This window comes from Corvus cornix, chromosome 1A, assembly GCF_000738735.6.
Source record: "Corvus cornix cornix isolate S_Up_H32 chromosome 1A, ASM73873v5, whole genome shotgun sequence".
Taxonomy (NCBI): Eukaryota; Metazoa; Chordata; class Aves; order Passeriformes; family Corvidae; genus Corvus; species Corvus cornix.
Window position 1 is genome coordinate 73496392 of NC_047057.1, and position 12720 is coordinate 73509111.

Consider the following 12720-nt stretch of genomic DNA (forward strand, 5'->3'; position numbering starts at 1 on the left):
TGTCCACATCCTGGTGGCAGTGCCTGGACATCACGCTGGGCTGTCACGAACAGGCACAGGAGCTATGAAGCAAGTGAGAAATTCCATCTGAAACTGCCCTCTCTGTGCCCATTCTAGGCACTTCTGCCACACTGATGTTCTCATTGAAGGCACTGGGAAGGTTTTTCCATTAGCCTCCCTGGAAAAGCAGGTCACCCCACCACCCCTCTTCTGGAGAAACACTAACCTGAAGCTCTTCTCTCCCTCCATTCTCTGCTTCTCGAGGAACTTCTTTGAGAGCTGTGCTCTTTTTTCAAGCATGGGTCAAACTTGCCAGTTAACTCAAAAAGTAACTGTGGTTGGGATCAGACAGATGGGTCTTTGCAGAATAAAGCTGGGCTAAAAATGTCCATGTTGCTTCAGGCAGAGCAAAAGAATAACACAGCAAAACCACATAAACTACCAACATCATGAAACTGGCATCCCAGCATGACAGGTTGCACTATATAAGAAAAGGAAAAGGCTGTTAAATTTAATCAGCACATTTAAAATAAGCAGAAATCGGCCTTTAATCTTTTTAACGTGGTACTTTCACTGAGGAGGATGCAGACAGGGATGCAGACTGCCCTTGTCTTTCCCAATCTGGGAACGTGCAGTCTGCTCAGACGAGGCCATGAGGGAGTGGGATATGGCCTGGCCTTGATCCTCACGCTGCTGTGGTGGCTCAGACTGGGTCAGGACAGTCTCTTGGGGCCCAGAAAGAGTCCTGCCCTCTCTCTGCTTCCTGGGGAAGCTTCTCAGGGACCAGGATGAGTTTTAAGTGATAACATTAAAATGATTCAGATGCTGCATCATTTGCATCTTCCAAAAAAGGCACAACCCCCTGCTCTCCTTAGGGACAGTGTAAGGTGGCCACAGACACCAAGGGGACAGCAGCAGTGGTGGGTGAAGCACAGCCTGCGGCCAGGAGCAGGATCTGATCCCGCTTTCCCCCATGGGGTGAGCAGCCAGAGGAAATTCAAATGGGCACCTGGAGATGGGGAGGTTGTTGCTATAGCTGGCCCCATTCCTCCTGCATGTATAACACAAAAATGAAGGTGCCCCTTGGCAAAGCGATTGCATGGCAGGATGCAGCCAGTCCCGGCAGCTCCAAAAACTTTTTTGGGCTGTGAGGTACTGCCATAGCCCTCCTGGGATCATGGCTGGGGGCTGCAAGATGTGTCCTGGCCTCATGTGAAAGTCCTATTTATTTGATGGTTTATGAAATGTGGCTCATGCCCCGATTGCCCTTTCTCATCTGGATAAGGTTGTGGCATCGTGTCAACCTCACCTGCCACATTATTAAGAGTGACATGGGCTGCTGGAGGATGAGGCACATTTGAGGCAGCTGCAGGTCAGAGCTGGGCGTCAGCAACCCAGATCTTATGCAAGAGGGAGGAAAAGGGGGTGGAGCTGCAGGCCACCCAGCAGCTCCATCGCCCAGGAGAGCTGATTTACTTTTCTTTTACACCCTCTGTGAGTGCTGACTTCTCCAACCAAGCAATCACCTGTCTTCAGGGGAAGGGAGATGAAAGGTTGGGTGACTGCAGGGGCACCTCTTGGGCAGCACACAGCAAGGGCTGTGAGCCAGCTGGACAGGACAGCAATGCTCCAGCCCTGAGTGGGCTCCATGTGGGGCCAGCACTACCAGAATCCTCAGGCTCCCACAGAGAGCTTTTGCCCAGACCCTCCAGCTTCCATGGGTGCGGGAAGCTCCAGCATTGGCTGCTGCTGCCGTGAGCAGAAAATCGACCAAGAGTCTGCTGTGCCCTGATCGGCCGGTCACAGCTCTAAACAAGACACACGAACCTTGGGGCTACTTGGCTGTCATTAAAATGGTGTGGATGGAAGGAAAAGTCTAATTGACTGAACAACAGCCTGCACTCTGTAATTAAACTAATTGTGGCTCTACCTGCATGGGTCAGAAGTGATTTGTGTGGCTGTTAAATCACCGGCAAATAAGAGGTGGGGACGTGTGTGAAAGTATTTCTTACATACGTTTTCATAGGTCATCTTGCTGATTCCTTTTGGGCAATTTTATGCCTTTGAAATTTTTGCTTTCTGTCAAATTTGAGGAGATTGTTAATATTTCATGCTGAAGCAGGGGAAACTAAAAAGTTCACTGTTGTTAGCAACGGTGTTTCGGGCAGCAGAGTTTCAAGTGGCAGCAATGCTTTCTCAGTGCTGTTTTCTTATTTGAAGCGAAATCCCTCAAAAAAAGAAGAAGGTCTGTTTGCCAGACTGCACTTCAGCCTGGCTCTGCACCCACTGGGGCCAGGCAATTGTCTTTACTGACTTGAGCAGCAGAAGACCAGGCCTTCGGCACAACTTGGTGAAACACAGGTAACTCCTTTACTGCCAGGGATTTATGGCATTAGCTTTCATTGATTGCTTGGAAAGTTCTGGCTTCAGAATATGGTGCATTTGGAAGAAGCTGAATGAGAGACCAGCTATAGTGTCATGTTGCAACTCTTTGACCTTGTCTTCAAGTCCTTGCAAAGCAGAGCCCACCTCCAGCTTGTAGCTCTGCTCTTATTGATTATCCTTTTGAGTCCTTCAGGCATTTTGCTGCGCCCAAAGCGCCGTGTGCTTTTCAGAACAAATAATCTGACATGACAGAGAGCTGCTGAACCGACTCTGCTCTCTCTGGGCTGTCAGCACAGGACAGAGCCCTGCGCTCATGCTGGAGGAGACCCATGTGGATAAGTTTGGACGGGCTGACATTTCATCCCAGTAGGACCACTTGTTCCAGCACGTGAGCAACACAGGAGTCAAACACTTGGCCTGGACTGACTGACGCTTGTGTTTTTGCTGGTCAGGGCTATGTGTTTGGGGAAGGACATGGCACAGCCGGGCTGTGGGACATGCATGAGCCCTTCTGCCCTAATCATCCATCACTGTAGAGAGACAGGATTGTAGGTGGGCTGAATCCTCAGTGGGATCATCTTGCTTGTTTTTCTGTTTCTTGACTGTGGAGAAACCTCCGTGAATCTGGCTTGTCCTTTCTGAGCTGGAGATGAAGGACCTCACTTTTCAGGTAAGAAGAAATAGCCAGTGTGGTCTGCTGCTCCTTAATCATCTTACCCCAGGTATATGAAATATGAGGTGTGACCATCCAGCTGCAGTATCACTCCAGAACTGTGGCAACAGGAACAGGGAAAAGAGCACAGGGAGAGCAGGATATATAAATACTTTTTAAAGACAGCAGCTTACCTACTGTTTTTTGTCTACAGAAAAAAAGAAGTGAGTCCAAATGGCTTCTGCTGAGTCCAATTTGTTATGTCTCCAGGTATAGCTAATTATCCTGACTTAGCCCAGCTCTGACTTCTTCCTAAGGGTTTTGGTGCTATTTCTTCTATTTTGATTTATAAATTGTCTTTATCTTAGTTTCCTTCTACATGTTCTGTATAATCTTTTTCTCCCTGCCTCAGTGAGGAGCCAGGAGCTGGTGTGACAGTGCTATCACAAGGTGTAGGATGGAAGTGGGATCTGTCAACCAAAACCTTTGCTCTGAGAGTCTTGCAATGGTCTTTTCTGGCATCTGCCTCATGGGCTATGTGAAATGGTCTCTTCTCCCCAGAAACCATTTTCATGATGCCACTTACTGCTGGGCTTACTGCAACCATCCTTGGGCTAGAGGAGTTGTGAGGCTCGGTGTGGGCTCCATAGCTCAGAGGGTTTGGTTACACACTTCATCCCACAGCAAAGGGACTTCTGGCTTCTCCACTGACTTATCAGAAAGAATTACAGTTATTTCCTGGTTCAGCCATTCCCTTCGCAGTTGATAGAGTTTTTCTAACCTCAGTGATGAATTCTGTGGGGAAACAAAATTCACCTGCTGTAACCATGGGATGCCTACTGTAGTATGCAGGAGTCAATACTGCCATTGAGCCAGGACTTGGGAGAGCATGTCCATCTAGGACACTTCAGAAACACCAGTTCACGAGTCCCCCAAGCATCCATGGGAAAAATAGGTATTCTTTGGCTAGGAGACTAGACTGCCAATAGTGAGAATCTCAAGCAAGGTCAGCTTTAACTGCTAGAGCATGACACCTCTTTACAGCATTGATTCATTTCCTGATATACCCATTTTGTTTTTCTTTTTGTTTGTTTGTTTGTTTTCCAGTGTTTGCATCTATGAATGTTTTTGTCAACAGATGTCTGGGAGATTGTAGCACTGATCACCCTCAGGGCCCCTGGTGAGGATTAAATTTGTCTCTGCAAAATGGGCTGAGAAGTGGGTGAGAGCAAACCCCATGCCAGTCCTGTATTCTGTACTGGCTGAGGGCAGATGCTGAGGGGAGAGAATAAAACCAGGAAAAGCATGGAATGTTATTTCCTTGGAAGAATCCCTCAACCTTCAACAACTTCCAGCTCAGGGTTTTGCAGAATTGCAGTAGTAGCTCCTGGTGGATTTTCCTTCCATTATTTACCTCCTTAATTTCCTTTCCTGAAGTCATAAGCTCTTGGCATCCAGCATGTCCTGCAGTGGGGAGTCTTGCTCCATAGCTGCACATTTTCTGGAATATCACCTCTTGTTCTTTTTGAACCTACCACCTGCCAGTCACGGTTTAATCCCGTGCAGTTCTTGCGTCAGAACTGGTGAATACTTGTATTCTATGACACTGACACATTTATAGGCCCCTGCCAGCTACCTCTTCCACAGAACAATGTATCCTGTTTTATTTATACTCTCTTCACGTGGAAGTTGCTCCACACTTTTAAGCAGCCTTTTGGCTCTCTTCCATGCCTTTTTCTGACTTTTCAGGAAGGGAGAACTGCACTTATTTTTCAAGACACGAGTGCAATATTGTTTTAGAGACAGGTGTAGTAACATAGCCTGTTCTTGCTCACTTTCCAAATTGTTTTAGTGTAATGGTTATATACTTCATAGGGCCTAAAATCAATGCAGGTATTAATTAATTTTTTTTGTCAGACTCATCCAATTAATCGTCAGGACTTTGGAGTCCTGGCTGAGTGGGATTTCAGTGGTTCACAGGCTGGCTCTAGGCACTAGTGAGCACCAGCTGAATACACATGCAACGTGGTGCCCAGGGAGGAGCAGAGCAGAGCAGCGATTCCCTTGCCAGATGTTGCAGGTGCAGAGCTGTGAACACGGCTGTGTTGCTGCTGTGGTGAGGGATTAAGGCATGGGATTGCCAAGTGGAGCACATCCATTGTGGAGGTGCCACTGCAAAGCTGTGCCTGGCTGGCTGGGCCACAGAAACTCTCAGATGGCTCTGTGGCTGCTGCACTCAGTTTGGGGCCCCAGACCTGGGAGCTGTGGCACCTTCATCGTGTCCCCCTCCACTGTCACTCAGATGGGACAGATATGTTTCTCTGCCTGAACTGCTCTGTGGTGGGTCACCTACAACCTGTTGTTTTGCTGCATGCCTACTGGTCCCAGAGCTCCTCCTGCAGAGCCCTGGGATGAGAAGCAGGTAAGATGAGAGTTGAGGGATTTGTTACGTACTGGTAACAACCAAGTCTGACACATCGCATTGACACAGGACACCTTCCTTCTCTCCTTTCTCACCAGGAGCTTTTCCCAGTGCTTCCCATCTTGTCTTCACGTGGCCAGGGCAGAAACTGCCTTTCCTGCTCCTCCAGCCCCTCAGCAAGAGTGGACATACTTCTGAGTCGCCATGGGCAAGATGGACAACACCTCCGTGGAGCTGAATTCTCCCTCTGAGGTAAAGCAGGCAGCCCTGGAGGAGCCAGAGCCCATCAGCCCTGAGGTTGTGAGCACCAAGAAGAAGAAGAAGAAGGAGATCCCAGACAGAGGTTCCTGGAAGGGGAAATTTGACTTCTTGCTGTCCTGTGTGGGCTATGCTATCGGTCTGGGCAACGTCTGGCGCTTCCCTTATCTCTGTGGCAAGAATGGAGGAGGTGAGAGAAATGCACAGTGAGCAGCCTTGTTCCTGAGCAGGTTTTGGTTTGGTGTGGGTCTGGGCAAATGGGTGGTCCTCCAGCTGAGAGCTCTCCCACATGATGGGAATTATAAAGTTGTCTGGAGACAAGTTTCTATGACCTGTGGGCTTTACTAGCAAGTGCAGGCTGGGAAGAAGTAGTCCACAGAAATAAAACAATCAGTTTGAGTTCTGTCGCACTTCTGCTGTCCAAATTTGCAGGGCTACAAAAAAAAAAAAAGTCATGTGGGACCTCATTTATTTACAGGGAGGGCTATGCACAAATAGACACCCAGTTGGATTCTGGGGCACTTCCAGAGAAACCAGTTTGCATCTGTTGAAGGTGGGGTTCTCCTCAGTCCAGTGTACTCTCAAGGGAATTCTCCCTGCTCAGCTACACAATTTCTGCACATCTTGGATCAAGTCAGAAAACACACTTCTGTGCCTCAACTCCCCTCTAAAATGGTGCTATTTCTTCAGCCTTGTCAGGGACATGCTTTTGTGGAGGGGAGTATGGGCTGGTGTCAGTAAAGCAGAGGCTTTTTCTTCTCACTCCGTGCCCAGCTCTCCCATTGCTTGTGCCTGTTACTAAAACTTCCTTCCTTCTCCCCTCTGAAGAGCTGCTCACTTCCCTGAACCCTTTTACAGACTTCCCACACAGGTCCAAACCCCTTTTCCTCACCTTCAAGGCTGTATATATAATTTTAGCTTTGCCTGCTAGTGTTCCCACATTGCTCTTTGCTTCCCTCTTAGCTCTTCCCAGCCTGGAGCCCCCGTCCCAAGTGCCACATTCATTCATGCTGCTCTGAGGGTCTCTTCTCAAGTTTCTTCTCCATGTCTTTTTTATTTTCCTTTTGCCTTTGGCTCTCATGACGCCTCATATCACTAGCCCGCTTCTGCTGTCTGTGTCACAGGTGGTGTAGGATGCTTTTCTCCTCCAACCCTGGAAAAGAGGAGAAGGGTCTTGCTCCCTGAAGAACTGTCCATTTAACTTCATGGCATTTAAGGGTATCTAGGCCCCTTCTCTGAAGCATGTGGAGTGAGTCTGAACAGGAGACCAGAAAGTTAGCAAATTTGACAAGATTTCTAACTGAATTTGTTGTTTTCATAGAATTGTAGAATCATAGGATGGTCTGGGTTGGAAGGGACCTTAAAGATCATCCTGTTCCAAACCCACTGCCAAGGGCAGGGACACCTTTCGCTAAACTAGGTTGCTCAAAGCCACATCCAACCCGGCCTTGAACGCTTTCAGGGATGGGGCATCCACAGCTTCTTTGGGTTTTGTGGAAAGGTGGAAATGTGCAGCCGAGTGAGGTTTATGGGATCATCCAGGCCTGCCCCGAGAGCCTGTGCCGCCAATGCCAGAGCCACGGTGCAGGTTTGTCGTCTTTGTCTAGCCCCACTCTGACTGCTAGCTCTCCCCATGGAACATTTCCCCCACGGCTAGGTCCCAGCACTGCTTGTTAGCCAGCGTCTGCCCCGTGGTTGCTGTGTCATCTCAAGTCTCACACCGGCTCTGTGCTGCCCGTGACTGTCTCCTCACACATAAAGGTGGAGATGACAATGCCTATAATTAGATGAGGGGTGTTGTGAAGCTAAAATCGATCCTACATACAAAGTCAGCCGAGAACCTAGCAGAGAGGGTGCTGTAGAGGTGTGGAGCACTATTATTAGCATTAGCAATGGCACACGGGGTGATCTCTGCCCTGGCAGCCGCGGGCACGCAGAGGGAGCAGCCGGCTGTAAGCAGAGACGCCAGGCAGGTGAGATGCGGGAATCGGTGCCTGCCTGCTCCCAGACCCCCTGCCTCCCGTGCCGCTTCGTGCCGTTCGCGGCAGCCTGGATGGCTCCTTCCCGTGGCCCTGCCGGCGGCGGCTGCCGGCTCCCGCAGCCCGCGGTGCTGAGCGGCGGCCCCGGGCGGCAGCGCTGACGCGCGGCGGCGTCACCGGCAGCGGGAGCGCACGGCAGCGCCTTCGCAGCCGGCCGGGCACCGCCTCGGCTCTGCCCCGACGGAGGCGCCTCCGGAGCGCAGCAGACTGTGGGCGGGACTCTAATTTTAGCGTCCTGCATGTACGCTGCTCGGCGCGCGGTCGTGTGGGCTGCTTCCATTACGCACAGGCAAATTGAACTGAATGGAAATATTGTCGTCTCACTTGCCGCTGTCACACTGCATCGGCTCACGCCTGGTTTGCTCGGCGCAGGGAGCCCAGGGCACGGCAGCTCAGCGCTCGGCCCATCCGCTGCGGGGGCAGGCTTCACCCAAAGTGATGCCTGGGCTCCCTGATGGCCCTGCACGCAGCTGGATGTGCCCAGCTGTGCCCATGGCTCCAGCTTCTACACCAACCTCTAACCTCATACAGTCCCTCTGTATTGTACCGGGCTCCAAATTCACTCTAAATGCGGCTCAGTACGTGCTAAAAATTGCCTGTGAGATCCTAAGCTTGAATAACTTGAGAGAAAAACAATTCTTTAAATAAGCATCCTGCACTCCCCCTTTGTGCACTGAGACTCAAAGCAACAGCGTGTAATGCTTGTAATGCTCAATTTTTGATTCGTGGGCAGTGTTCCCTGTTTTAAGGATTAATTGTTATTCTCTGCTGTATGACATTAGGAGCAGGCACATTTGGGGCTGCACAGTGAGTGCCAGGCGCTGCTGATCTTTCCTTGCCTCCAAGGGTGAGTGCTCTGAGCAAGACCAGCGTCATCACCCTTTGACACCCATGGATCTGGAGACAAGCTGGGACTTTCACAAGGTCACACACAACCATATTTTGCACAGGCCTGCAGAACGGATTTTCCATCTGGCTGTACAGGACCCAGGGATATTATCCATGCCTGCTTGGGGACCTGGCCCTCCAGAGTGACAGTGTCATTGCCAATAGCCCTCAGCTCAAGGAGATGGTCTGGTTTGTAGATTTTCCACTATTCTTGAGTATCTTTGTCAAGCTAGGATAAAGGACTTGTGTCCAAAAGTTTAATTGGTGGGTTTTCTCCCCAACAGTCTATTAAGACCTTTACCTACAAACCTTCCTGACCTGCTGTAGATGAGAAATGCAGGATCATCAGGGCTGCAGCCAAATTTCATTAACTGCTTGCAAGGAAGGCACTTGCTCTGCCGCAAAGCTCAGCCTCCAAACTCCACAGCAGCAGGGTGGCAGCTGCTGTGTCCTCGGAGCAGACGCTGGCTTCCCGCAGGGCTCCCAGGGGGCTGGACCCTGCAGGCTGTGGTGTCTAGCGAGCACACAGAGGAGGATGCTGAGCAGGCACAGGGATGCCCAAAGCTGTTCTCTCCTCTGCGCCAGGCTGCTGGTGAAGCCAAGAGCCTGCGCTTCCACGCCAGCTTGCGATTCAGGCTCATGGTCACCGAACTGCTGGCACAGAGAGTGTTTTCTCCCCACCACCCGCTGCCAGCTCCTCTTGCATGCTGCCTCCCATGGACTCCCATGCCGGGTGCTGGCACCTGCCTCTCCCAGCTGGGTTCAGCTCCCTGCTTGGCAGGCCCATGTCCCCAGCTGGATGTCCCCTGAGCCAGCATCCCTGGCTGTGCCTGGCTGCTTCCCTGCCCTCGAAGAGCAGCTGCTGGAGCCTGGCTCTGCTGGGTGCAAGCTGGGCCACAGCTCTCCAGAGTGGCTTTGCTTGCTGGCTCTCATGTTTGCTTCCCATGAGTATCTGGAGAAGACTCAGACTGACAGCTCAGCCCTATGGCTAGAGCAGGAATCAGTGCTGTCCTGAACATGGCCAGCTGCTTCTGGGCAAACCGAGGGTCCTCTCTCTGCCCCCAGCCAGCATCTTCTGCAAAAGTTTGTCCTCCACAGAAATTATGGCATGCATAAGAAAGGTAAAAATGAGCTTTGTCCCAGGTCCTAGAAGTCAGGATGACCTGAACTTGTACAGCCTTCCAATCACACGGCAAGGCTCTCCTATTCTAATTGCTCTTCTAAAAACTGGGTGCCAGTAATATCTCTAGTGAATGGGTGTTCTACCTCCTTTCTAGTGATGAGATGATTTCCATAGGGCCATGAAGAAGAATAATATTTTCACTAGGAATTCTAAGGGTAAAACCTAAAACACAGATGGGGGGGGGGGGTATATAGCACTGTTACTAGAGCCAATACAGTCTTGGTCACAGTTTTCTTAAAAGACTGAATTAGCTATAAACAAAGAAGGCAGTGGCCAATGCCAGATATTCCTGTGCACTGTTCCCTCAAGAAGAAGAAGAATTGAAAGTGTCTGCAGGTAAGGCAGAAAGCATCAACAAATTACCAATGTCAGTGTCCAAGCTTTTGGGTTTGTTGTCAGATTGGGTTTAGCACTATCTAAACAGTTAACAACAAAGTGAGCCTGGCATTGCACAGCTAGTGAGGTCAATGTCTGTGTATACATGGTACATATATACCCACAGTGATAAGGGGAAAGCAGTGGTGACCTCAGTGGGAGACTCACTGAACACACCAACTCCAGCTGCAAACTGTCCCCTCTGGGAGAGGCTGCTCCTCATCTCACAGGTGCTGCAGAGCAAGAAAATGCACCTGGAGGCATTTGCTTCTTGATCAAAATGGAAACTGCCTGATAACATTGCTCCTTCTTTCAGGGGCCTTCCTTATCCCTTATTTCCTGACGCTGGTGTTTGCTGGGATTCCTCTCTTCCTGCTGGAAACTGCTCTGGGCCAGTATACCTCTGTTGGTGGACTGGGAGTCTGGAGATTAGCACCCATGTTCAAAGGTACCGTGCTGTGTGTTTGGGACAGCAATGGCACGTAACTACACACAAAACCCCATTGATGGTTTGGGGGCGAATCAGCAAATCCCCAGGGACTGGGATGGGGTGGCAGGTGAGGGGAGGGGTTTTCTGCTCTGTCTTTGTCAAGCTGTCCTTGACCTCGATGTCTGCAGTCGCTGTGCTCCGTTCAAGCAGCTTTGTGTGGTGAGAAGGAACTTTATGAGCAGTATGGACTGTGATGGAGGGGCTCTGGTTGCAGGAGACCCTTTGTTTTCCCAAACCTCCCTACGTATGCTTGTTTTAATTGCATGGGAATGCAACCTGTTGCCATGTTTGGAGTAGCTGTTTTCTAGAAGCTAGTGGTGATTTAGAAGTGCCTTGGATGTGGGAAAGTGTGATTCTGCCAGGGAAGTGACAAGATGTTGTTCTTATGGAGCTCTGTCCATAAAGTACTGGTAGCACACTGAAAGGTAGCACTGTTCCCCCAGTGGAAATGGGTGGGTGAGACACCTGAGGGAATGAGCCTCCCTTGCTGACCAGCTCACAGTGCAATTCTAGCACACTCTGATGAGCCAATTCCCTTTCTCTGGTTTTCAAAAGAAACTTGCTGTGGTGCCCATGAGCTCCCTTGGGTACTGGAGACCTGGGCTGATGCTGCTCTCTGCCTTCATTTGCAGGTGTGGGACTGGCAGCTATGGTTCTGTCCTTCTGGCTGAACATCTACTACATTGTCATCATTGCCTGGGCTCTCTACTATCTCTTCAACTCTTTCACTGCGGTGAGTCACGGGCATGTCTGCAGCATGGTCCTGGCTGTGGTCTGGGTCCTCACTCCTTTATGGGCAGTGATTTGTTTATGCCCCAAAGCAGGCACTGGCTGCTTGCCATTTGTGTAAAGAGCCCTTGTCAGCATCCTGCTGAACCCTTCCTCAAGAGGTTCATCAGCCCTGGAGGCAGTTTTGTAGTGCTGACAGGTAGTGATGTTTGCCCTCTGGAGAGGATGGTCCCAGCCCCTCTATGGGAACTGTTCCCTGCTCTCATCAGTCTTTAAAACTCACCCTGTGTTTCTGTTTTATTTCTAGGGCTGCTCAAATCTGAGCTGCATATTTCCAGAACTGCTTTTGTCAGGTTTTGTCACATCATGGTCTTATTTCTCAGGACTTACTCCTTATCTTAATTAGTTCTTATTCACTCCTCTCTTGATAAATGATATCCAAGGGATTTTTTTTCTGCTGGGAAAATGATTCAGAAAGTATCTAGACATCTGCTTGTGACTGTCTCTTAGTGTGTGCTTTGGTGTTATGGTTTATAGTGGGTTCCTCTTCCACAGCAGGGTCTTCTACCATAGAAGGTTAGAATCACACCCTGTATTAATTTCTTGGTACCTGAATTATTTATTTCAGCCCAGAAACTGGTAAGAGTTTCCTTAACGTAACTCTCTGAGCAATCTGCAGCCTCAAAGACATCAACCCTGTGGTTCAAATGGGATCTTTTTGAATGTCATTTAGATATAACCCTGAAATGCTAGAGTGGACACTGTACATCCAGTTTTACTTTTTGTTTCAGCAAAAATTTCCACTATCTATCAAGACTTTTTCTGAGTTTCTGTTTGGCATTCCCAACTGTGCTTCTACCACTAATACTACCTATTACTGTAGACTCCTGGATCTAGATCAAAATTATTGGCTGTGGGTGATTAGATGCACTCTCAGGCACATCCCAAATAAACAGTGGTCTTCCCCAAAGGAACCCATCCCAACTACAGCCTGGGCAGGACGAGGCTTTGGTACATTCAGGTGTCACAGACCTGGCTGGTGACAGTGCTTGTATGTACATAGGCAGATCCAGGTGTTTGGCTCAAGACCTTTTCTTTTGCCAGAGATAATTCCAAACTCCCAAAAGGACCCAAGGCGCAAATGAAAAAGCTAGGCTGATGTCTGTCCCATGTCCCTCCTAAATTTGACTAAGAGTATTTTGAACTATAATAGGAGCCCAGCCTGCCTTCTCCAGTTTCTGTCCTCTGAAATTCAGAGGAAATGGAGCAGCAACAAACTGCCCCCAGCCTGCCCCTCCT

At 49.7% G+C, this 12720-nt stretch overlaps 1 protein-coding gene across 8 annotated transcripts in view; it reads left to right on the plus strand.

Annotated features, from left to right (window-relative positions):
• The window catches only part of LOC104692231 (sodium- and chloride-dependent GABA transporter 1-like), a 35572-nt gene that overhangs the window by 3327 nt on the left and 19525 nt on the right, over positions 1-12720 (plus strand). Inside the window, exons 1-5 of one of the 8 annotated variants that reach the window (XM_019288654.3) lie at positions 2505-3055; positions 4145-4217; positions 5558-5907; positions 10519-10650; positions 11325-11425. In XM_019288654.3, the coding sequence (XP_019144199.1) occupies positions 5664-5907; positions 10519-10650; positions 11325-11425 (477 nt within the window). In that variant the 5' untranslated portion in view covers positions 2505-3055; positions 4145-4217; positions 5558-5663. Of the gene's footprint in view, positions 1-2504; positions 3056-3291; positions 3308-4144; positions 4218-5436; positions 5460-5557; positions 5908-8538; positions 8834-10518; positions 10651-11324; positions 11426-12720 lie in introns of those variants that run through there. The other 7 variants (XM_019288655.3, XM_020584869.2, XM_019288653.3 and 4 more) reach the window with 7 other exon arrangements.